The sequence below is a fragment of the Apostichopus japonicus genome, chromosome 19 (genome assembly GCF_037975245.1).
Source record: "Apostichopus japonicus isolate 1M-3 chromosome 19, ASM3797524v1, whole genome shotgun sequence".
NCBI lineage: Eukaryota > Metazoa > Echinodermata > Holothuroidea > Aspidochirotida > Stichopodidae > Apostichopus > Apostichopus japonicus.
In genome coordinates this window covers 17,588,994-17,615,984 of record NC_092579.1, presented here as the reverse complement: position 1 = coordinate 17,615,984, position 26,991 = coordinate 17,588,994, and the positions used below count along the sequence as shown (strand labels likewise).

The following is a 26,991-nucleotide window of genomic DNA, read 5'->3' as shown; positions in this document are numbered from 1 at the left end:
AAACATAGACAGTTTGAAGTAGTATCAAAGGTGTCACTTAAGTATCAAACTGCTCAGTTGAATATATATCAGTCATTAAACATTCAAGGCTTCAAGCAGTATCAAAGGTATCACTTAAGTATCAAATTGCTCAGTTAAAAACATAAGTCATTAAACATTGAAGGTTTCAAGTAGTTTCAAAGGTGTTACTGAAGTATCAAACTGCTCAGTTGAATACAGAGGTTTCTAGAAGTATCAAAGGTGTCACTTAAGTATCAAACTGCTCAGTTGAATAAATATGTTATTTAACATTGAAGGTTTCAAGTAGTATCAAAGGTGTCACTTAAGTATCAAACTGCTCTGTTGAATAAATATGTCATTAAATACTGAAGGTTTCAAGTAATATCAAAGGTGTCACTTAAGTATTAAACTATACGCTGCTTCAATCACGTTGCTATACATTAACAGCCAGACTAAGAAGGATGCTCTACATTTTGTAAGTTTGGTGAAATAAATGTCAAAATCCAATTAACAAATTGCTTAAAACTTTGAAGGTTTTGTGATATTACTTTAACACAAACAACCACAGTCAGTTACTAGCAGCTGTGAAGTAGATTCACCATCAGCACATTAGTCAATGTGTGAGAAGAGGAACTGAGCATTGAACAAACCATAATTATTTTTTAAATAGAGATAAAAAAAACCCACATGAAACACATCATAAGTTAGAGATAGGCCTATATAATCTAACAAGCTGTAGCGATATCTTCATCAATCTACCCATGCAATCTGACATTTATACCTTTCCTGCACTCTATATTCATTACTACAGTTAATTTGTGCCGGAATGTTAAGCACGAAATTATTGTTTTCATTTTGCCTGGTGAGCTCCCGGACCAAAAGGGGAGAAAATTCCTTGCCGAGACGGTTCATTTGGGGTGAAGCGGACGGCATCGGCATTCTGGACTTGACAGATATGCTGATAAACGGGTGCGTCATTATGGAAGACAAACATATAGTTGACAGGTATCGGACCAAGTGAGAGTAAAACAAGCCACGACATTGTAGGTCAGAGCTTATAGTCATATATATTACACGACAAGACTGGGGTTAATATGCAATGCATCATAATATAGGAGGGACATTGTAGTCAAGTACGATATGACATCATGCAGAATTGCTTCTAGTCAACCAGAGATTAGGCCTTGTTTCTGCCCTTCATTTGTTCCCTAACTATAACAAGAAAACGAAAATACAATATTCCTTATCCCCTATTTTCCCAATCACTTTTATTTCTAATTTCTCCGGCCAGTTAATTGACCCCCAGACCTCATTGCTGTGGCCCACACCCCCCCCTCCGACCCCTACTCTTTGTATGACCTACAGTCAACCACTGCACAGTAATTTCAAACAGAGTCATGCAGTCAAACATTACAAATTATTCACAGACGGTGTTAGCATCTAAACCATACATAATAATCCCGAACCGTGCTTCCATCAAAACAATACACAATAATATCAGACAGTGCTAAAACACTACACAGTAATTAATACTATTCAGTAGGTCACAGCTAGTATAAACACTGCAGGTCTGTAGGTAAATGGTATTAGGTACCCCCCCCCCCTGTTACTTGAAAAGATGCATCACTCTCTGTTAATACACACAGTTTTATTTTCACCGTATCTGGTTTACATACATGCGCTAATTAATTGTTTCAGTTTCCTTGGTTATACTTTTTCAGTTTCATTGTGTGTTTCATACACTCGATCAATAAATCAATTCAATAAATCAGCCAAATCAATCAAGTTTAATTCCATTTGGCTTCGGATCAGAAACAAGTGGATGGTACCGGATAATTATTATTCAGATACCAAACCTTAGTTTGCTATTGATTATTATTATTATAAACTGCATAGAAGGCGAACTTGAATCTTGATACAAAATGTTTTATCAATTGGTTAAAATGTAAATGTTAATTGCCTTCTAATGAGATTAATCATGGCGTGGCATGGAAATCTTCAGCTTCAAAAATTATCAATTTTTTCCCCCTCAAGTACCAATAAGAGTTTTGTTTACAAAGCAATCTTTTGTTTACATAGCATTCTTGATTCCCACCTGATGTCATGGTGGAAATTCCAACCGGAAAGTACATATTTGGATGCTATCAGTGCAACAAACACTGTTTATACACCCAGCCTGCGGCAAACATAATTCAGTCGATAATAATTCTAGTGTCGTTTTGCAAAATGCTCTACAACATTGGTCATGTTGCTCTACAAGTCTGGAGATCTGGAGCAAGTTTTCACACAGGAAACCGGAGCATTTTTTAAGGAGACAAAACTATGCTCTTTAATATCTGAACACTAAATTTCTCTGTGTAATTGTCAACAAACTTTCAAATTTGAAAAAGGAACCAAAATGAACAAAAAGTTTAACTAACGATGCAAGAGGTACAAATTGCTTTTCATCGTTATGCGAAAATTTATCAAAAGTCCACTAACGAGGCTAATGTATGACACAACCAAAGACTGCTAAAGGGCCTTAATTTAATGTAGACTTTTGACAGAAAGTACAACCAAACCTTTCAGGAGATGGATGAATACAATTCAATAAATAGTACATTCATGTCCGTCAATTTATAGATATTTATTTTAGGGGGGGGAGGGCTTTGTCAGACTTGTCCATTTCCCCTTCCCCATCTTCATGCTCTTTGTAAACCATGTAAAACTTCAGTTGATGGCAGCTGTTAAAGGAAGCGCAAATATATTTAACATTATTTTTATCTCTCTGCAAACAGCTAAGTCCAATTGCTAGCTTGTCTATGTATTCCTTGTCGAAAGTGTGTGACCAGCTGTCTTGCAATGCATACGAATTCATTTCAGGTTTATGAATTAGTTTACACTTTTGTTGGTTGCAGCCATTGTATTTCTGTTGTCATGGTTACAGAAATAGTTCACATATGAGGAGGATAGCAGAGCCTTTCACATGAAAAGAGATAAACTTAATGAATCATCTGTGTTGATACCAAACATAACATGCAGGTATACTAGATAAGTATTCTTATAAATGGTTTTATCAAGTACTAGCTATCCGTACAACCGTTGGGAAACAAGATTACGCACGCTTAGCTGATCCTGGCAGAGACGTTCTAGTTATCATGTTTGTGACAGACACTGGTTTCCTTAAGTTAAACTGCCATTAGAAAATGACAATTCAAATGGTTGGTAACTACGATACATATATTATTCAAGCACTCTTTTCTGACGATTGTCTTCATCAAGCCATGGTTTCTCACAACTGTCTGCATTCAAGCTATGGTTTCTCATGACTGTCTCCATTCAAGCTATAGTTTCTCACCACTGTATTCATTCAAATTGTAGATTTTGTAGTCAATCTGTTTTATCGCTTCACTCTTCACCAGTGCTTTTAATAGGTTTTCGATCTCATATTCCTGTATATATCTGTAGATGGTATATGTATTTACTGTTTTTTGTATTTAAAGTTTTATGTCATTGTATATTCTAGATTGTTTGTAAAGCGCACAGATGCATCGTGCGTAGTGTGCTATATAAGATTTTATTTACATATTTTACATTACATTACAAGACGTGGTTTCTCACAACTGTCTTCATTCAAACCATGGTTTCTCAGGACTGTCTCCATTCAAACCATGGTTTCTCACAGCTGTCTTCATTCAAGCCATGATTTCTTGGAATTGTCTTTGCTGACACTCTGATTTCTTCCAATTGTCCTTATCCAAGGTTCCTGTTTCTCACAATCGCCGTCATTTCTGGTAACGTTAGATGTTTGCCACTTTCTGGCTGAACATGAGGAGAATTTTCTCCGATACAAGAAGCAAACAGAGCTACCAGTGCCCCCTCCTGGCTGTGTTCCCAACAGCTACCCTCATCTACCAGGACCAGCTAATCTTTCATTAAGAAAGGGATGTCACCGAGGAGTAAAAATACCATCTCTTGTACCCGCATAACTGGTTTCATCATCAGAACGAAGGAACAAAACATCTTTAGATGAATTTTAACCTGAAATGAATCAAACATAAAAAGCAGTGTTCATCCTACCACACAGAGAGAAAAGTCTACTGTAATTGTTCATTACACTCCCAGGAGAGGTTACTAATTACAAACAATAGGATACCATACCATCGTGGGTGATGTCAAAGAGTTAATACAGTAGATTAACGCTCAAATCAGGAACAAAGATAGATAACCTGGGATGGGACGGAACCCTAAAGAGACAGACGTCCAAGTAACATCACAGCGCCATGCTCTACTGTACACTGTGTATCATCTGGTTGATGAGGGGGTCCTCCCACACATCTTCAATCCGATAAAGTTTTGCTATTAAAGGTGCTGTTTGTGCTCAAAGAGTATTACTTCACACACAATCAAACATACAGAAAGACATCATATTTACCAGTTTACATTCAAATGCTGCATGGGTACCATTGAATGGCTTCAAAATGTCGGAAAAGTTGACTAATCTCCAAAGAGACCCAGTACCCATTAATGCTTAATTCAACCATACTACGTTCTCACAGCAGGTGTATGTAGCTTAGATACCCTTAATTTGGTTTTTATGAGAATCAGGACCAAAAGTGGTCAACTTATCATTGCTGCATACTGCAGTGTTTGCCAAAAGCTAGCAACCAGTTGATTGCACCTTTACTGAATGTGAACATTTTTGTTGTTGATTAATACTTAGTAACTACTGTACCAGTTTGTGAATAAAGTATGAAGTGACTACATTTGGTAAATTCCCCATGCTGCCATTTTCAATGGATATCATTTCACTTCACTAAACTTTTACCAAATTAAGGTTCATCAAACTGCAAATTAAATTTTCAAGAGTGGTAAATAAATGTTTCACTCATGTGGAAGCTTTGCAGAAGAATTTTGTTTATGGGAATAGCAAACTCGCATGACATCTCGGCCTCAGTGCCTCGTAAAACCCCGATTGATACCTTCGGTCGACCCTCCAAAATTCATGAAGTCCCAAGCAGATCTCTGGCTCATTTTACGCAGCTTTAACCCTATTATGTGAGTAAACATGTTTGTCTGTCGAAAATTGTCATGCGTATCAGTTTCAAAGTTTTCATGCTTCTCAATATAAATACAAAATTAACCAAGTCAACTTCAGATTAAAACTCTCAAGTCAAAAATATTTTTTATTCCCAATTATAAACTTCTCTTGTTTTTCACCCTTTCTTGTTGTTGGTATTTATAGCGTTCGCTTGAACAAACAAATTTGTGGAAGATTAAAATGCAAGAAGATACGAGAAAACAAGTTATTTACAACGGCTTGACTGGCTCTGTCTGTGAAGAGAACGCCCACGCACAGGTGATTATAAGATTACTACTAAAAATATCACTGATACGTTTCATTTTGAGGTTTCCCGATCAATAATTGACAAAGAGCTCCCTTCGTTTTTAGAAATACTGAATAACAAGGAATACAGGCCGCCTTCTTTTAATAGTCGACGGGTAAAAGACACACCCCTCCTTGAAATAACAGCACTGCAAAACAACATTGTATTAAATTGAATATTCGCCTAAGTTCACATTGGGCGGTTTGCTATATGTTTGAATGGGACAAGTGCTTCAACTGATGAAAACAACAGGGTTAATGAACCCAAAGCTAAAGGTAGTGATATATCATGTTAACGTGAACATTAATTACAAGGGCTCTGACAAGTCATTAAAGCAGGCCACAATTCTTTGGGTAAGAGCTTGTCTTAACATTCTGATCTCTGTTTGCCCTAAGTAACTTTCTGACCCGAGTCGAACACAACAGGATTGGTTTTCTCATCACAAGGATTAACGCAGGTTAAAGTACAGTGTGAGATCTAATAGGGCTGCACTTCTTGAGATATCATGTTTTTCAAGCTAGAGTGTCTCAAAGAGCTAGTGAATGTATCAATATCTCTTTCAGGTTTTCAAGATTATTAATGGACCAATTAAATAAATACTAGGGTTCTGGAGATCATGTGAGATCTTAATATATCTATATATATCTATATCTATATATATATATATATATTTCAGGTTTTCAAAATATATTCAACCATAAAATATATGAAAGTACAGTAGTAAGTCCCGGGCAATCATCTTCAAATGTACAGGTATATATTTTGCAGGTTTTCGAGACATATTAAACCACCAAATATTATATAGTAGGTTCCCAGGGAATCTTGAAGAGTTCTTGTGATTGAATGTGTTGAGAATGCTCCAGAGTAGACCATTCATAACAAGCATCTCTACAAAGACAAAGCAAAGATGACGATAATTGTGTTTTTCTTTATCCTTTAAAGCAGTTGGCCATTTCACATTGCACTCTTTGGTACGGTGTGAACTAGATAATATATGCTATACCAACTCACTAGCTTTTCAAATAGCTAAACGAAAACAAAATAATTGTCTCAGATTTTGAAAATTCATCCAAGATGGACAGCATAAATTTTAAAATAAAACAGGATCAATGCTAACTAAACAAATGGCCATTCATTCATTTGGTCCACAAGCCTGGCAGCTGCTGAAAGCTTTGTTATAGGCTGTCTTGGTGTGATTTACTGTATGAACCTTAATGTGTCAGTTATATTGGTCTTGTACAATTGACTGGCATAAGGCTGTTTCAAACACGTACTTTGCAGCAACCTTGACTTATCACATATTTAGCACAGATATGACTAGCCTAACCTAACTTTACATACAGCATACTAGGCTGGCATGAAATTGTTATTTTAAAAATCTCTTAAAGACAAATATTTAAGCCAACCTCCAACATATTTGGGTATTAAGAAGAATAACTAGAGAGTTTGTAGAGACATGTCACCGGAGTGAGTCCGTGTAAAAATGGAATAATATTCATGAATATTAAAAATGCATTACGCTGGGGATGTAACCAATAAATAATCTACCAGCAAACAGCTGACTTGTACAGTAGGGTACTCTATTGTCTGCTTTGAATCTTATCTTTGTACTTTAAGCAACGAGGCGGAGAGATATTCAGCAACTTGAAATCTGTTTGATCTAAACAAACAGCACCGGTATCTGACGACGAGAGCCACGACCTGGCAACCTGTTTATTTCCCATCATTCTTGCTTGTGATAATATTACTAAATGTTACAAAGTTCCAGAATAATCAAAAGGCTGTGGTTCTCTTGTGACCCAGAATATAATTACATTTGTCACTAACTAGCAAATAGTAGGACCTGGACAGAAAAAAACAGATAAAATAAACGAAACGAAAACGAACAAAGAGACAGTGTGGGAAATCAACAATCTGTCTATTTCATTGTTTCGCAATTTTAGTCCCTTGAAGATTCACCTCAAAACTTGTTTTGGATTTTAATTGGATCCTGGTGATTTAAGATGGTGGAATTGGAAACAAAAGGAAGTCCACCAAGAGTTTAAATAGTAAACTAAAAAAAAATGGAAAAATAAAAAAGAATATATGTCAATGCTTTGATAAACATCAATTGTAGGCCTATTTTTCATTTGTAACACTCGTTTGTTCATTGCAATGCAATGGTTCAATCCTCACAAGTAACTGTCACTTTATTGCATGAGGTTTCATCTTATTCTCTGGTATTAATGGCTAAAATTGGAAAGTGGATGGATGGATAATGTTTACTTTAAAGCAGTATAAACTGTGTTTGTAGGGTAAGGTCTCTCTCCAGCTTTACTTGTGTACAATATGCTTTGACATATACGCAGGAACAGGGAAACACTTTCTTGACTAATATAGGGGTGCCAATTCCACAGCAGTGAGCTGCTAAATCACTATTCGACTGGATCCTTTGTCTTACATGTACAGTAGCTAGAAAGAGTGCCTGGCAATCAAATGTTCTCATTTTCGCTTCATGTAGTACGCAGTCTGTACCTCATTAATACGTCTAATTATGTGAAGAGTCTGACAAAAGTTTTATCAAAACAATGCCAATTTGTATAGCTTAGAAAAATTGGGACATAAAATAGTAAAAATTCTCAATGCTTCTTCTGGGACAGAATATAGCTTTATGAAATACAAGGCTAAATATGTGGGGATTATCCCAGACTGCACCAGTTTTCTACCCTTCTGAAACTAAAATTGTTTATATTGGGATTGACTTGACAAACCACTTAGAGCAACTATATACTGTACTATACTTTTACTATATACATTTACTATATATATTAACTATATATACTATATAATTACTATATGTTTACTATATATGTTCTATATATTTACTATATATATTTACTAAATATATTATCTATATATATTATCTATATATATTTACTATATTAAACATTTTAATGCTCTGTTCGACAAATAGAATTTCTGAGACGGTAGTTTCAAGTATCACTGTACAAAGTATAACAACATTTATAATTGCAGTGGCCTTCCCCTTTCTTAAGAAATCCTGCTATAAGACCAATTTTTGGCAATATTACTCCTTTTCAAAAACTCATTTATAGGCAGAGCTGCCCTTTTCATCCAGTTCAGAATATAAAAGCCTTTCTTATAACTTAATTATAATCTTTCTCAAATTTCGACCAATGCTAATTTGATGTTTTCTAATACATTGGTTTCTATTATCTCTAATTATGACCTCACTTTTTTCAACTTTTTATTATTTGCTCTTGTTTTTATCCTTTTCAATTTTTATTCCCTTTAGCTGTAATATTTATTAATTGGTTTGAAATTTATACTGAACTAAACTGAAAACGAAAACTGACACATAAACATACACACTTTCAATGTCTGTTACAGGAGAAGCAAACCCAATCATCATCGTTAGCCTAGATATGACAGAGACATTTGTGACAAAGAACTTCCAGTCAAATGTGAAATCTTATATCTATCAGGAAGACATCATGGTTTTGGTTGTCAAGGTAAGAGACTTGAGCAAGTCTAAATATGGTACTATCTAACCCCTTGTGCTTGAAATTTTTCATTTGTTTTTCTTTTCCTACTTTCCTTATATTTTCTTAATAATAACTCCATAGTTCACATTCCTTATTTAATAAACATGGGTGTTTGCCAATGTTGATTCTAAAATATACCAAAAGATATTTAAACATAAAATATCATATGAGGACGGTGGCACTCAACATTATCGAAGTTAATCTGAACACTTTATGTACAGAACATTGACCTTATATTAAAGATAAGGGGCCTTAAAACAAATCCAACGTTTGATCATTTTCACCCCTACAGAAGTTAAATAGGTGGACCAGTTTGTCTTTCAGAGAGCAAGAGGGGGGAGGGGGGGGGGGGAGAACCTGACAATAGGTGGGCCAGCTTGTCTTTCAGAGAGAGAGAGAGAGAGAGAGAGAGGTGGGTGGAGAGAGAGAAAAGAAAAACATTGGCACAAATCTGAAGAAAAATAACATTGAAGGAATGTGAATCATAGTTACCAGTTTTCCAGTGACACAACCAGCCAACTTAACTGGCAGCCAAATTGGGTGATAAAAACAATGCCCAAATAAAAATTTGCAGTTATTTCATGACAATTGACCCTGTGTATGGGTAAGAATTGTTTGGGCTCAGAATTCATTGCAGTTGGGGGTCTCTTAGAAGAACATTAGGGTGTAAACTGTGGCAAGAGACGTCCAATGTGTTTGCTGATGAATAGGCCTAATTTTCAACCTTTAGTTGGAATGAACAACATAAAATGGTTGGAATCAATGTTCTTTGTGGGTCACTAGTAACAAATTTCTGCTACTATTTCTCTAAATATTTGGTGGGCCATTTAAAAAAAAATTGCTAAAATTTTGTTTGTCCGGAGCATTAATTTTCCTCCGGGCTAATTTTTCATATTTGGCATTTTAAATGCCAAAACTCCGACAACACCGATGTGAATATTCTAAACATTAGTTTCATGTTTGCACCTTACCTTTCCTCTATGTGAATGGGTCATGTGTAAAAACTAATGCTTGAAAAAGACAGTAACCTGACATTTTCAAAGAAAAAAATAAAGAAAATTGCAATAAAAGTGGATAAAAATTGAATATTACTATAGATTTTTAGGGATTGATTAGATGCAGAGTAAAACCTTCCAGAACAGAAAATTTCTGTTCCATATATTGTGTCAGCATGTTTGGGCAACATACACATATTTTCATTTTGCCATATTTTTCTTCATAAAATGTGTCGTGTGGAAAATAAATTCTCCAGAATCCTGTCTTTCATAATTGATTTTTTTCCAAATCAAATCAATTTCGGAATAAGTGGGTATTTTTCTTGGGGCAAATCGCAACCTGAGAGATGTTATATTTGAAGATAAGAGGCAAGAGTGATGCTTGTGTTTATCATGCTTACTTGTAGCAGGTTGGTTATACAGTACAGTTTACACTTTTGACTGACTCTATAATGGAGCTGTAGATACAGTTCTGTTACTGTCCCTATGTATACAGGACGTTCCTTTATGTAAGAAAATTAACTATGCATGAAGTGTTCTGATATATTGGCAAGACGTTGACTCTGTATGCAGTGTTCCTATATGTTGGCAGGTTGACTCTGTATGCAGTGTTCCTATAAGTTGACAGGTAGACTCTGTATGCAGCATTCCTATAAATAGGCAGGTTGACAATGTATGCAGCATTCCTATATGTTGGCAGGTTGACTATTCATTCAGTGTTCCTATATGTTGGCAGGTTGACTCTATATGCAGTGTTCCTATATGTTGGCAGGTTGACTCTGTATGCAGCATTCCTATATGTTGACAGATAGACTCTGTATGCAGTGTTCCTATATGTTGGCAGGTTGACTCTGTATGCAGCATTCCTATAAATAGGCAGGTTGACAATGTATGCAGCATTCCTATATGTTGGCAGGTAGACTATGTATACAGTGTTCCTATATGTTGGCAGGTAGACTCTGCATACAGTGTTCCTATATGTTGGCAGGTTGACTCTGTATGCAGTGTTCCTATATGTTGGCAGGTTTGCTATGCATGAAATGTTCCTATATGTTGGCAGGTTGACTCTGTATGCAGTGTTCCTATACGTTGGCAGGTTGACTCTGTATGCATCATTCCTATACATAGGCAGGTTGACTATGCAGCATTCCTATATGTTGGCAGGTTGACTATTCATACAGTGTTACTATAAGTTGGCATGTTGACTCTGTATGCAGTGTTCCTATAAGTTGGCAGGTTGACTCTGTATGCATCATTCCTATACATAGGCAGGTTGACTATGCAGCATTCCTATATGTTGGCAGGTTGACTATTCATACAGTGTTACTATAAGTTGGCATGTTGACTCTGTATGCAGTGTTCCTATAAGTTGGCAGGTTGACTCTGTATGCATCATTCCTATACATAGGCAGGTTGACTATGCAGCATTCCTATATGTTGGCAGGTTGACTATTCATACAGTGTTACTATATGTTGGCAGGTTGACTCTGTATGCAGTGTTCCTATATGTTGGTAGGCTGACTCTGAATGCAGCATTCCTTTATGTTGGCAGGTTGACTATGATACAGTGTTCCTATCTGTTGGCAGGATGACTCTGTATACAGTGTTCCTATATGTTGACAGGTTGACTATGCATGCAGCATTCCTATATGTTGGCATGTTGACTCTGTATGCAGTGTTCCTATAAGTTGGCAGGTTGACTCTGTATGCATCATTCCTATACATAGGTAGGTTGACTATGCAGCATTCCTATATGTTGGCAGGTTGACTATTCATACAGTGTTACTATATTATGGCAGGTTGACTCTGTATGCATCAGTCCTATACATAGGCAGGTTGACTATATATGCAGCATTCCTATATGTTGGCAGGTTGACTCTGTATACAGTGTTCCTATATGTTGGCAGGTTGACTATGCATACAGTGTTCCTATTTGTTGGCAGGTTGACTCTGTATGCAGTGTTCCTATATGTTGGCTGGTTGACTATGATACAGCATTCCTATATTATGACAGGTTGACTATGCATGCAGTGTTCCTATATGTTGGCAGGTTGACTATGATACAGTGTTCCTATACGTTGGCAGGTTGACTATGCATGCAGCATTCCTATATTATGACAGGTTGACTCTGCATGCAGTGTTCCTATATGTTGGCACGTTGACTATGTATGCTGTGTGTAAACAAGGGATTATCTATGCAGAACTGCAGAACACAAAAGATTATGTTCTATGCAGCCTTGCGGCAAAATGCTGCAGCCGGCCTATTTTTGACGTGGTACCTGAAAACATCGAATAATAAAGACCAGCTTCGCTTAAACCAGCAATGCTGTCAGTTTGCGTCGTTAACTACTTCGCAGGTTTTACTCATTATACAACAGTGACTGAAACCTTGATCTATCAAGTAAGCCATATAAGATGATTAAAAACCTCCCCAAATTCAATTAACTTCATTTTCTGAATCACTCTCTGCCACCGGGGGGATTGCATCATAAATATTTTGTTTTTCTTTCAGTGACATTCTTAAGTGAATTCTTCCCCTTTCTGTCCCGATAATCAAATATCAAAGATATTTACATTGAGGAGGCAAGAGCGATCGGAGAAAGCGAGCAAAGATAACCAAAACTAACCGGCCATTAAAAACAAATCAATAAAAGCTCGCATCTGTGATCTGTCAAATTGGGTTTTTTAACTGGCAGCTAAAAGTACCAATGGTGAAATCTTTGACAGTTAAAATTATCTTGAAAAATGGCAGATCTGTTGGTGACCCAAATAACGGTTTGGAAGCGCAAATTGGCAGAGGTACACCAGAGTGAGAAGTTTTTAATGCTAAACCGTTGCTATCTTATCTTTTTCATTACATCTCAGTTAATACGAAGGTATGTTTTACACATGTCGATGTTTTCTGGACCATGCAAGTCGTTTGACAAATGTTCACCACTTAACTGAAGTTATAATATTAGGACAGCTTGACTTTGGGAGATTCCAAAATTGTGGCACGGATCCAACAAGTAATCTGTTGCGACGTGTGACATACATAACCCCTGAAGGAAAGCGAATTTTCTAAACATTTGTAGTTTCATATTTGCTCTTTTACCTGAAATGGGTCATTTGCATGTCAGCTTAAGCCACGATACAATAGCCAAAAAAAATAAAGTGTTTAATTATATGATATGATATTATATGTAATGTAATTATATTACATGTATGAAAGTGTATGTAATTATATTGTGTAATTATATGATATGATGTTATATGCAATAAATTATATGGAGTGTAATCATATGTAATGTAATTATTATGTAATTATATTATATGAAAGTATATGTAATTATATTGTTTTATATGATATGATATTATATTTTATTATGTTACATGTAATTATTATGTAATTATATTATATGTAAACTATATTATTTGTAATCATATTGTGTTTTCATATTGTGTATTATTATATTATATGTAATAAATTATATGTAATGTAATTCTATTACATGTAATTATTATGTAATTATATTTATTTTAATTATATTACATGTAAATATATTATGTAATTATATTGTGTAATTATAAAAACTATGTAATTGTGTGAGATTGATCACACTACATGCTTTACAATGCAATATAATACAATACAATAAAATAAGACAAGATAAAGAAAGGTGAACTAATTTCAAATTTTGTTGAACTATAAATATATATATATTTTATGATTGCCAATGTGATGCCGATTAAGTCCTATATCTATTTCTAGTATGTGTTACATCATTTACATGCGTGCAACATTGTTGCACTGTATGAATCGTTGCCAGACGAAATAGTGACTTCTTTTGAAGAAATCTGGTAAATTGCAAATTGACCATCACTCTGAATTGTGAAATGGGTTGAGCAGGTCATAAAAATGAAATCAAAACAGAACACATGTCAATGTTCTATGTATTATTTAGAATTTAATCAAAATGTAATTTCCTCTGCGGATAAGAAAGCTAACATATCATATAAAAAGAAAGCACTAAAAATACATTTTACGGCTCAACATCGTTGACTCTGCTGTTACCAAAAGCATTCACAACATATCACAGAATTTTATATAAACAATTCAAATCGTTGCCAAAAACAACCCTATCGTTATGTGGTTTTGACCCTAAAGATGCAGTAAGAAAGTCCAGAATTTTTAAATATTTTTATGCCATCATCTTCAACCACTGGAATATCCCCTTTATATTGGTAACGTATTGAATCTTTAGCCTGCAGACAATTTGATTTTTTTAAACAAATCATGTATGTAAATGTATTCTGGTGTACGTACTTGGCCTAAATTCAAAACCACCAACGTTGCTACCGTTAGGCCTAAAGAGAAAGCGCAGTTGAACTTCTAAACATAAAACTTACAGAGTGTGGACGGGTTGTACTGCTCAACAGTGGTGTAATCAGACATTTAACAGAGGGAGGGGGAGTGAAAAGGGATGGGTTGGAGAGAGCCGTGTGGTAGGGGCAATTTGATACAGATGTCTTTGCTAAATACAACAAGTAACTTTGCTAACAAGTCTGGTGCAATTAGCAAGATCTGATCCTGAACATCCACTGTTGTAGGACCATAACAACTTCAGCCCTGATTGTTATATGCAAAGTATGTATTTAGATCCTCCTGCAAGCAGGAACTCGCGAGGAAGCCTCATTGGCTTATCAAAGCCGCAAGCTGACCGAAGTCAGTCTCTTAGATTCATATTTAACGTCCATGATTATGAATTGTCAATTGTCAACAACTCTGTAACTGGACGACATACATTAACCTCGGAGTGACTCGAACCAGGGACCTTATGATTGAAAGGCACCGGCGTTAACCACTGAGCTAACACTCCGTTTATGCAAAGTAGGTAAGACCGACTTAAATCTGTTATAAAGGTGTTCCAAATGAGCTTTGAAAAGTAAGAGATTTTCTTAAAAAAATAGGGCTTTTTTAGGCAGAATTTTATTGCTTACTGACATACACCATAGTCCATATAAGGAAGAAAAATTTAAGCATGTTACAAATGCTTTAATAGCAACAGTTATTGTGACTTTCAAGATATTCATAGGTCATAAAATATATTACTAAATTTCTGAAATATTCCTATAAATTTGGATGGATTATGACAGCCCACAGCTCCTCAATCTGGCTGGACATACTTGTTTATTTTTCCCCAGGTAGAGAGGGGTCTTCCATCCTTCCGGGGACATTAACTACAACAAATGTCAAATGACACATTGGTATGGTTGCAAATATGACACCATATTGCATGTACATGTAGACATCGTTAATTATGCAAAAAATAGACCCCTCCCCAGCAGGCTGTTACCCCAAAAAATAATAAAACAGGTTCATATTTACTGTTATTACACCAACCCATGGATAGAAAAAAAGCTGCACATTGCCTGTCACATAAACATGTTATTGCACCACCCCATAGAAAATACTGCACATGGCCTGTCACGCAAACATTTTTTTTAAAATTTATGTTTTGTTAGACTATAACTAGATCAAGTACAGGAGCAACAAACTATGGATTTCATTAACAATTGCAAGATAACATTTAAACAGGTGAGCAAACAATAGATGTTGTTTTATCATCACAAATTAAAAGGAAAATGAACCATTAGGGATGAAGTTAACTGATCTTTTGAATGATCTAGTTTCAGTAATGCACTAAAAGCAGTGACGGTGTGATGAAAAGATGTCCAAAGAGAGGGAGGGATGCTCGGAGGGGGAGGGTGTGGGGGGAGGGTGAGGGGGTGAGATGGATGGGAATATTGCATTTGCATAGGTGGTCAGCAAGACAATAAAATATGTGAAATGAATTGGGATAAATGAATAGGTGGGGGGGGGGTGGGTGGAAGGGGATGAATGGGGATATTGCATGGGTGGTCAGCAAGACAATGAAATATGTGAAATGAAAGTGGCTGGGGAAGGGGATGAATGCGGGGGGAGGGGGGAAGGGGATGAATGCGGGGGGAGGGGGGAAGGGGATGAATGCGGGGGGAGGGGGAAGGGAATGAATGGGATACTGCGCTGGTGGTCACTTGTAAGACCAGGAGGTAACCTCTTTATGTGAGCTGTTGATCAGTAAATGTTACAGTGGTAACAGCGACATAGAAAGTATAATATATAAATTTGGTTCAAGGGAGAGTTGGGAGGGAGTGGAGTGAGAACAGTGACATAAAACATATGGATAAGAGAAGATGGGTGATGGCCCATGGGTGGGTAGTAAACGAAATGGGAAGTCATTTGGTGTATGCAGTATCTTAACAAGATGAACTTATACTGGTAACATTGGTATATATTACAAACCGGGAGGTCAACCTCCCCCTTCATATCCCCCTACCCACTTCACCCCATTCCCACCCTTCAAAATTCCACTAGGAATTCCTAATGACTTTTTAGTCCGTGCATCTTCACAAAGTGCTAAAAGGGCAACTATGTGCAAACAATTTAAAGTAAGAGAGATGAAATGTTGTCACCATGACATCATATTATATTGTTGATGTATTTCTTAATACAAGCCGACACTAATCCTCGTCGAGATTTATATCTTCCTTTGTTTGTTTATCAATCAGCGCTACAGTATCGAAGGAGCGTGACTACCTCATGATGCACAGACGTCAGACTATTTTAATGCATCCACGCTGACGAGGAGGCAACGTGTGGAGTCATACATAGTCCCCCCCCCATTCCCTGGAGGGTAATAGCAGGTGACGTCTTTAGGTGATAGCATGCCTTACACGCATTCTTGCCATGTATTATTGTGACTATTGGTTAGCGTGTGGTATTTAAATTACAACACCTCGGAATTTACGAATGGCATTTATCAGCGGTCCCAACAGCACTCTGTCTTACCGACCGTCTACGCTACGGCCCATAACATCAACAAATATCCAAAAGAGGCATCTTAAATGAATCTTTGCTTTTTAACCTTTCCGATCAACCTTTTTATTTTAATATTTTTTTCTCGCTAGCTCGGGTGGTAAAAGCCTGTGTACTTAATAATGCAGTACAACGGATCGCAAGCGAGCCGTGCAAAGATTCCGAGATAACGCTATAAAGTAGAATTATCAGAGGATAAAAGATATATATCCGCAATGATATACCTTGGATAATACAAAATGTACGTCAAACATCTGATAAGGTATAGTAAGATTAGTAGCAACCTTTTCTCAATTTGTCAATTCTGTTTAGTCTCAGAGCAAAATTGCAAAACTTAAAACCCTTCCGCCGAGGATTGAACACCTATGACTCACAGAAATTTGTTCTTTTTGTGTGCAACAAAGTTTTCACAAGATATTACCATTTAAGGAAAAACCAGATGAAAAGGAAAGAAAATGGTGATAAAAACCTATCAACAGAGAGACAACAGATTAAAAGAAAGGTGAAAACATTAGGAAAGAAGTAAACCAAGGCGGAGGGGGTGAGGGGGGAGGGGTGGACCTAATAATTGCAGAGTGCTGATAATGATCTTTCCACAGATCCAATCTTTGTTATACCATACTCTACAAAAGAGATGGCATACATAATACCCAGATGCATTCCATAATAATCTGTTAAGGAAAATAAATTTTAATTTAGCTAGTAATTTCTTAGTGGCATGAGACTCTCAAAGTGAGATTACAACTTTTAAATTTGATTTTTTAATTTTAAGAGATAAGATGGGTTGTAAGTTTTAAGGCTTTTTTGAAGGATGGCTATAAACAGGCACACAATTAATACTGACATGTAATATGTCATAGACTGTAATTAGACACAGTGCTATCTGTTTTTTAAATTCCTATGGCACTTATAACTTTGAGAAATCACCCTTCCGACATTTGAGGCTCATCAATTAAAGTGGCTGGACAACTTAGTCTAATACACAGGTCATTAGGTCAGTTCCTTAGATACAAGGCAAAAACTTTATAGGAACACATAAATGACTCTCATGGTATCAAATAACATGTTTACAACGGATAAACAAAATGTGTCAAGGACAGACGGTGTTTAATGTTATACAAGGGTACTCTGATGCTTGCATAAGAGGTTAAAGGAGAATGTTTTGGCAGAGTATTTAGAATTTGTAAAGCAATGGATTAACATTTAGTCCTGCAGCACTGAGGAGCCAACGGTAATCATCAGTTAAGTCTTAAAGGAGCAATCCAGAGATTAAGCAGATTCTCAAGATATAAACATTACCACCACTCAATTATTTCAATACCAAAAATTCTGCCTAAAATGATCCTTTAATTAATGGCAGTGGCACAGCAATACCTGTTTCTATACCATGCACCATAGATGTATATAGCTCCCCCTAGTTTGTTAGAAAATGAACATTTTTGTTTTACAAGGGCACAGGTATTGTACTTGTGTAATACAAATACAGCAAGCTCCATGCATGGGTGGCGTGTGTGTGTGTGGGGGGAGGGGAGAACTTACATATGCGACTCTTCCCGCTATAAGTACAGGCAATCCATACAGCATGAAGAATAAGACTGAATTAAAAAAAACAGCCTCCATTTGAAACTAAGCCAAGAAACAGCAAAAACTGGGGGCAGTATATTAAAACCATTATGTTAAATAAAATGAGATTGACTGTGTGGTATCTAGTTGGTTACCAACCTTTTCTGTAATGTTTCTATATTGTCGATGGCTTAAGTTTTCCAAGTTTGTGGCAGGTCACTTCAGTGCTATTCCCAAACCAGTGGTATAAACATACGACCTTGAATAATCGCAGTGTTTTTGTAATAATCCACAACATATCAAAATGGATTTTGTGTCAAAAATCATCCATTTCGCAAACCCAAGAATTCCAAAGCCATCATTAAATGCACTCAACAAAACAAAAAGGAAACTTATCTATTATTGATGCAAAAAGCCAAATGTTTCAATCCTCTATTTTATATAATTTTAGTGATTATTTGTTCTAACTTGTGTTCTCACATAGTTGCCTGTACTTGCACCACCCCCCCCCCCCACCTCCTTTCTGGCATCTGGGCAGTTGGAAATCTACAATGGATACTGCTGCTAGTAGTAGAAGTACTCGTAACCATGTCAAGAGTCTTGTACTCATACTCATGCTATTCACTCATGTATTAGAGCCTTGTACTCATACCCATACCAAGGGAAACTTTAGCTGTACTCATACTCAGGCGATTGTACTCTTGCTTAGAGTCTTGTACTCATACTCAGACTAACTCTACATGCACTCATACTCATGCTGTGGTACTCATGCTAAGAGCCTTGTACTCATACTAATGGTTATTCTTCTTTTACTCATGTTGTACTTGTACTTCAAGTCTGGTGACAATTTTCATAAACATATTCTCTAATTTTAATATTCAATCTGCTCTACAATTAATATTATTATCACATAACATAACATAACATAACATAACAATTAATATTTATATAGCGCTATTCCATCTAGATCATAGCACTTGTGACACAGACACAAATTAGCATGGAAATAGGTGAGTCATAAGATTACTACGAAATTGAGAGATATTGTCAGTTTCTCTTACAGTACGAGGGAGATTGTTCCATGACTGTGGACCGGCTACACTGAACGATTTCTGACCCAAGACCTTGTTCGTTCTAGGAACATTCAAGCGGGTTATGTCATGAGTAGAGCGGAGAGTTCTTTGAGGAGTATATGGTGACAGTAGATTGGATAAATAAACAGGTGCAGTATTGTTCATGGATTTAAAGACAAAAAGACAGAGTTTAAACTGAATCCTTTCCCTTATTGGCAGCCAGTGGAGTTCTTTAAGTGTTGGAGTAATGTGATCTCTCTTGGATATGGAACATACCAACCGGGCAGCATTGTTCTGCAATCTTTGAACTCTGTCCAATTCATGTTCCGTAGCACCAAAAAGAAGAAGATTTCCATAGTCGAGACGAGAGATGACTAAAGCCCTGACGACATGATGGAGAGTTTCTTTATCAAGATATCTCTTAATTCTCCGGATGTTTCTTAACTGGAAATGTGTTGATTGACAGAGGCTAGATATTTGTTTAGTCATAGTCATATTTGCATCAAACATTATGCCCAAGTTCCGAACCGACTGTGTTGGTTCAATATGTGCATCACCGATTTTCAGTAACACAGGTGGCAGTTTCTGAAGAAAATAGGGTGATCCAAGCACAATGAACTCAGTTTTGCTCTCATTTAATTTTAACTTGTTGCAAGTCATCCACTCTTGGATTTCAGCAATACACAGTTGAAGCTTCTCAATAGCATGCTGCCGTGCACCTGGTATTTTTGGGTCAAAGAACAGTACAACTGTGTGTCATCTGCATAGAGATGAAAGTCTAAGGCATGACGACGAATGATTTTACCAAGAGGGAGTGTGTAGATTACAAACTTTAAGGGACCAAGGATAGAACCTTGTGGCAGTCCATACTCTAAATCAACAGGATCAGAGTAGTTGTTGCCAATGGAAACATGGCTTTGTCTATCAGACAGGTAGGATTTGAACCATTGGAGGGCAATCCCTGATATTCCCAACTCTGTATTCATTCTCTTAAGCAGTACATCATGGTCTATAGTGTCAAAGGCGGCGGACAAGTCCAATAACACCAGAAAAACAACATGAGACTTGTCCATCGCCTTAAGTACATCATCTTTAACCCTCAAGAGTGCTGTCTCAGTACTGTTATGTGTCTTATATGCAGACTGGTACGGCTCGTCGAGATTGTGCAGAGACATGTGTTGTTTCAACTGTGTGGCAACAGCTTTTTCAATGAGCTTTGCCACAAATCTGATATTTGATACAGGACGATAACTACTTAAAGCATTGTGATCCAAGGAAGGTTTTTTCAAAATTGGCGATATTATGGCTTGACCAAGAGAATTTGGGAAAATGCCGGATGAGAGAGATGCATTTATGATTGAGGTAAGTGCAGGCAACATGATGTCTAGATTGTGTTTTAGTAGCCATGTGGGAATGGTGTCAAGGGTGCATGATTTACTTGCAAACCCCTTCACTAATTTCCGTACATCCTCCTCTGAAATCTGTTCAAATTCATTAAACATTTCCAAGTCGGTAGGCTGTTCATTGATCTCATTGGTAGCCTTATCATTGCCAGGCAGCTGCTCATCAAGAGCATTACGGATTTTATCAACCTTGTCCTTGAAGAATGTGGCAAAGTCATTTGCCAGTAGTTGAGGTGAATCGGATTGAGGAAGAAATCTACGGTTTTTGTTGAGCAAGGAGTTTACAGTTTTAAAAACATCCTTTTTGTCAGAATTTGCAAGAAAGGACCTGTAAAACTCCATCTTACTGGCATCAATCAATTGGTTGACTCTATATACATATATAGACACATATATCATTCTTGGTTAAAAGTAGACCAGCCTAAGTATCCTACTTACCATGTTTTCATCTCTTTGGCCTCAGGTTACTGCAAGCTTCCAATCTTTACTTGTCCTCCAATTCCACCGACCGCAAATAAACGTCCACCGTCTGTACTATCCAGAGCTTGCACAGACTTCTGGCTTAGAGATACAGAGCCCAGATTCTACAGAGCATGAGAAGGAGACAGACAGAGAGGGGAAGGGGGGGGGGAGAGAGAGAGAAATACAGTTATTTCTTGTAAAATACATGTGTAATGTATTCAAATGTAGCACTGCAAGCATTAAAAAAATCATAAAAAAGAAAAGAAAAAAGGGATATGTTTTTGTGTACTAATATTACAGTCTACTAAACATTCTATAACAATTGCTTTCATTATCATGAAATTAATGTAATTCATCTGGTAACATAATAATGCTTATCTATTATGATGTATTTCTACTTAGTGTAGAAATTCACATCTCTAAATTGTTGCTAAATTGTCACATATATTTCTCTGGTGTAGAGATTTTGACACTTCCAAAACAGGACGTTTGGGACTTGTCAAGTTACAACTAATATGACATCTTTAAAACAAGTATCAAATTGCCAATGTGTCATATTATAATAAGGCAATAACTCATTTGTCCCTTCAGGACTACTGTCTGGTACAGCCACTTTGATTACAACATATCTCTGAAGCTCAGTAGAGGTGGCATCTAAGAATACAAGAGTCTCATGTCATCAAGTGACCCAAAGCAGTGACAAGGATCACATAAGCTTTAGTTTGACTCACAAGTTACCTTGTAATTTTTAAAATTGACAGCTTGTACGTTGTTGGTGCCACTACCTCCGGCTAATACTGTATGACCGTCACAGAACTGTGCACAGTACAGATATTCTCCTGTCTGATCATCACATTCCATGGGTATCACCGTCTCCAGCCGGCCGGTTCCGAGATCCCAGAGCTGCAACGCATCCTGGTTCACCCATGATGCAGTCAGAATCTTCCCATTCTGTATTATGTAAGAATGAACCAGATGGTTAAATCATCCGCATGGTTGAATTTTACCTGGGACACAACACCCAATCATGGTTATCATTATATCCACAACCACGACTATCATTATAGAATGGGGAGGTAATTGTGCTCAAGTGCTGTAGACATGGAGGTCGATAGTGCAGTTGCGGTGAGGAGACAGGTACGTGAGTAGTAAAGTAATATGTAAGAAATATATATAAATACCTTGATATCTAGACCACTCCCACAGATGTGTGGACCAGGAATGCTTCTCTGTACACCAGATGCTGTTCTGCTGTCCCAAATCTATTAACAACAAAAAAACATTCATCCAATTCTGTGTACTGTTGGTATTTTTTTATGTGAGTTACGTCAATTAATATTTTCAAAAGAGAAGAAGTGACTTCGCTTTCTGATTCTGTTTCTTTTCAAGCAGCCACTCGGAGCATGCATAGCTATCCAATCTACAACTTTAGTTTACTTGGATGATTTATGACTTTTAAGATCATTTGGCCAAGATGGGAATAGAACCATGGATTTCTCCTGAATGAAAGATCATACATAATAAGTCTTAATGTAGTAAACAAACCTTTAACTGGTTATCCCAACCTCCCGTCACAAATATGTTGTTTTCATCTGGATGAAATCGAAGGGCAAATATTCTCATCCCGTGACCAAACTCTGACAACTCTTCCTTATCTAGAAGGAGAGAATTGCTCCCTTCATAAACCTTCAAGAGCTGGAAAGAGTAAAAGCAAAATGGATGATCAAAGTATCTTTCTGTCAATCGGACAGTTAGGTTCCACCAATTGCTAGAGATGTTAGGAGACTGATATAAATACTCATAGGAAGTATCACAAAACAAAAGCAGCAACTGTATTAATCACATACAAAGCCCACAAGATCAAATTTCGAAACTGTTGGGACTTTTTCATCCTTATCTAAAATTACAACTTGAAATAGCCAAGCTGCATAGTAAAACATATTTCTATTGATATGTAAGAGGCATATTAGGAGCTAGGATAGGGCAGGTCTGGGGGGACAATCATTCACCAGGCCCCTCCTTCACACTCTCCCTCCATATTTTCCCTGGCCACAAAATTGACACCAGAAACCCAGGCTGTAGCCCTTCATGACTCCCCTCTCATTAAGCTTGGTTATAGTAACGCAAGTCATTGAAATCAACACAAAGAGATGTTGTGAGTTAAGTCAATGTGTGTTAAGTCATAAACAATAGATGATTGAACAGGAAAGCCCCCCATGAGCAAGAAAAACTTTTAACTTTGCATTGGTACAATAAATTGAGAGAGTTACCTTATTTGTCTCTGCACAGTACAATCTCACATTTAAATCTTTCCCTGCAGTAGCGTATGTACCTCCATCCAAACAAAAATCCAAACCGTTGATTTCATTGTGAGCCTCTGGAAGTACATAAAAGAAAACAGAGAAGAAAAATATAAAAAGCCAATTACAGTAAATTAAGCAAAACTTTTTTAAATTAAAATATCTTCTTCACAGATGTATGAACATATATAGACTCAAAGTTGACTTTAATTAAGCTCCTTGAGGTAAATCAAAAGCAAACAAGCACGAAAGAAAATTAAGAGAAGGAAACCTGTTATATTTACCGATGACTGTATCGACTTCCCGAGAGGAGACTAAATCCCAGAGAGAGATACAACCGTTTGAGCCAGCTGAGAGGAGGGTGGAAGGCTTGGAGGGATGGTATGCGAGAGAAAGCACCGGTAGTTCTGCCATACTGCCTTGATGAAGGTTTTTTAGCACAGCTCCAGTTCTACTGTTTAGTAACTATAATCAAATTAAAGAAGATAAGCACACATTAAAGTATCATTAATTTTCTATGATGTCTTGATCTGCTTCTATTTTAATGGTTTGTTTTCTAGACTACAGTATTCAGATATATAGAATCCAAGTCCAACGAGAAACTTTGATTTTACTCTTCAGCATGGCGAGGTGTATCGTTTCACATGCCAAATTACAATACTTTCAATTCCGATTTTTAAAGAATGACTGCTACAAATATGCTTCTGTTTCTAATGGGTAAAACTTATGATACAGCCAATGTCCATTTTGTGAAATAAATGAAGACAGACCTGAAAATCTGCTGTGGAAATGCAGTTTAATATCAGTGTTTAATTTAGAAGTAAATGCTGGTTTTTTTTTTCAAGGGACAAAATTTTCTGTCCAAAACAAGGAGTTTTTATGTTTGGTTTTGGGGAAAATTGTAATCATCCAATCAACTGTTTTTTTTTTCATTTTGCATTTCATAAGCTACATCTACCAGAATATATGGCACAAACAAGAAACTGTATATTGATGAATTCATTAATAAATTTAAGTTTTACAATTAGTGATGACAAGAACAATTATTTTAGAACATGTCACCAGAACAAGAATAGGGTCAATTTTATACAGCTACAACATGCTTTCTCCAGCTGTCCTGAATTATCTTGTTACTTTTCTATTGACTTTTAGTTTTTGTTGATTTTGCTTCCTCTATGTCCAGAATATGTAATCTGAATTTGCTGTGAACAATTAGTCGTCTGCCGGACGACCTCCAAAGCTGATTTCAGTTGTCCGAAACAGAAATTGGTTGTCTTGTTCAATCTGACTAGCATTAAATTTTTTTTTTTAAATGCCCTGGCTGCAACAGTCAGTAATGCAACAAACTGCTGGCACTTACAATGATACTGCCATTTCCACATCCGACAGCCAACTGATCCCCTTCCATTGAAAACTGTAGACTGTACACTCCCATCATCTTCTCCTCCATGGAAGCCATGCCCAACATCTTGATACCCTTGAAAAGGTCATTTTCTGTGGTTTGTTGGTGGTCAATTTCTTTTCCGACTCTAATCGCAGCCTCTAATCGTCTTCTTGCCATGATGACTGATGACTCTTTGGAGGAATGAAGAGAACATGTTAAGGCTACCAGACACACTTTAAATATTGTCCTCAAACATCTTGCCAGTACTTGACAATGTGGGAACGGTCTCACAGCCACAGTACACAAAGGGTAAAACAAATTCCATACTCTCTGGCAGTTGATACGTTCTAGTAGTCTCAGCATAGTGTTCATACAAGTTACTTAGCATTGCTGTTTGTTTTTTTCATAGCATTTATGATTAAAAAAAAATTCCCCTCTAGTTTATACATGTATGTAACACAGGGAGAGCTGCTTATATCCCTTCTACTTGCACTGTTTGTACAACAGGTATGCATCTTTACATAAATTTGACATAGGCTACTGTATATATGTGTACGTTGTGATTATAAAACAAATGCATAAAATGAAAGTTTTGAACGTTTAAGATGAGCTTTTGGTATGTGATCAACAATAGCCTTTAACTCTGAATAAGTGTCTGAGCTTCAAAGTTTTAGAATTAGATGGAATCATTAAGTACTCATTTTCCCAAAGGAAGAGTATCTACATTTGGTCTTTTGCAATGACCTCTTGAGTAACAATTCATCACTGTGGTCTCTGCAAAGAGAACCAAGCACAAATGTGTTTATTTATGGAACTCAGCCTATGAACCATTTCAAATGTTTATATGCCTAGTTCTTTTAGTATTACAAACATAAAAACTTATAATGCTATTGGACAAGATCAGCTGGATAGACTCATAAAATGAAATTACACATCACAACAACAACAAAATGGTCCAGATACAATGCTCAGGAGCATACATATAACATTTAGGGGGTGTAAATTGATTTTGAGCGCAACGAGCTTGTTGAGACCGACTGCAATGACAAGGAGGGTTTAATTTCTCAAAATACTAGGGAATTAAATGTGACCATGCAGTGAGGAGGGAATCAAAGCAGTGCATGTGGCAACCACTTTTGAGAGAACAAATTTCTCACAGCCTTGGATGTGGTTCATGGGAAGAAGCCACCAGAAACTGCAGTTGTTTCAGACATTTCTTGTTCCCTTGTAGTTGTAAGGATTTTGAAGCACAAAATGATATTTCATGTAGAAAGATTAATACATTTCTTCGTAATGTATCTGAGATATGCCTGGTAGGGGTCAAAAAGGTGAAGCCCTCAACAGTTGAAATTTTCAGCTAGGTCTGTTTGTTATCTCATACTCATAGCCATTTGTAAGAACAATGTTGTAAGAACTTAGACTCAGAAAGAGGACTTATCCTGAATATCTTTGGATTGTATCTTACAGCCATGGTGGGGGAAGGGAGGGGGTGGGGACAGCTAGTTGACAAAGCCACAAATAGCTGTGTTAGAATACTTTGTTAAAGCAGTGGTCAACTTCTTCATTCACTGCGATTTTGACGAAAATCGAAATTGACCATTCGCGTCTGTGTTCTGGCTTTACGTATCCTGGTCCTGCACAGTAGGCCTAGCTTCGGGCCAGGCTTATCTTACTCGTAGGACCATTTTCATTCGTCAAATTGCTACCACTCTACAGTGCACGTAGTACTCGTAGTCGTACCATGCACACAGGGTACTGTACAACAGACTGAGTTAGGGCTACCAACCAACCATATTATGGTTTGATTCAAAACACTAACGATCATTGAACTTTGCGAAGACGAGTGTCGTAATTCTTACCTTAGAAACTTCGAAAAGCGAATATTTACTTAAAATTGTGGAGAACGTAGTTTAAAATGCCATTACATGTTTTTGTCGTCAGGAACGCGAAAACCAACTACAAAGTTCTACGTGACCATATTGTAATTTTATGTACTCTGCTA

General features: G+C 36.8%; 1 protein-coding gene and 1 long non-coding RNA gene across 3 annotated transcripts in view; one reads left to right on the top strand and one right to left on the bottom strand.

The window, feature by feature from the left end:
* The window catches only part of LOC139960638 (uncharacterized), a 52,397-nt gene extending 39,233 nt beyond the window's left edge, over positions 1 to 13,164 (top strand). Inside the window, exons 3-5 of the long non-coding RNA XR_011790578.1 lie at positions 5,225 to 5,338; positions 8,757 to 8,878; positions 12,419 to 13,164. This is a non-coding gene — a long non-coding RNA (uncharacterized lncRNA). The remainder of the gene's footprint in view (positions 1 to 5,224; positions 5,339 to 8,756; positions 8,879 to 12,418) is intronic.
* On the bottom strand, positions 668 to 26,986 carry LOC139960636 (uncharacterized). 2 transcript variants are annotated; one of them, XM_071959158.1, is made up of 9 exons: positions 26,849 to 26,986; positions 24,966 to 25,180; positions 23,890 to 24,070; positions 23,576 to 23,682; positions 22,851 to 23,000; positions 22,487 to 22,567; positions 22,044 to 22,256; positions 21,282 to 21,427; positions 668 to 4,020 (listed from the first exon to the last, which is right to left on the bottom strand). In XM_071959158.1, the coding sequence occupies exons 2-8, from the start codon at positions 25,164 to 25,166 to the stop codon at positions 21,308 to 21,310; spliced, it is 1,053 nt and encodes a 350-aa protein (XP_071815259.1). In that variant the 5' UTR covers positions 25,167 to 25,180; positions 26,849 to 26,986; the 3' UTR covers positions 668 to 4,020; positions 21,282 to 21,307. The 2 variants fall into 2 exon arrangements, with proteins under 2 accessions (XP_071815259.1, XP_071815260.1); XM_071959159.1 differs by having other exon boundaries at positions 24,966 to 25,173; positions 26,849 to 26,978.
* Between the last annotated feature and the right edge of the window lie 5 nt (positions 26,987 to 26,991).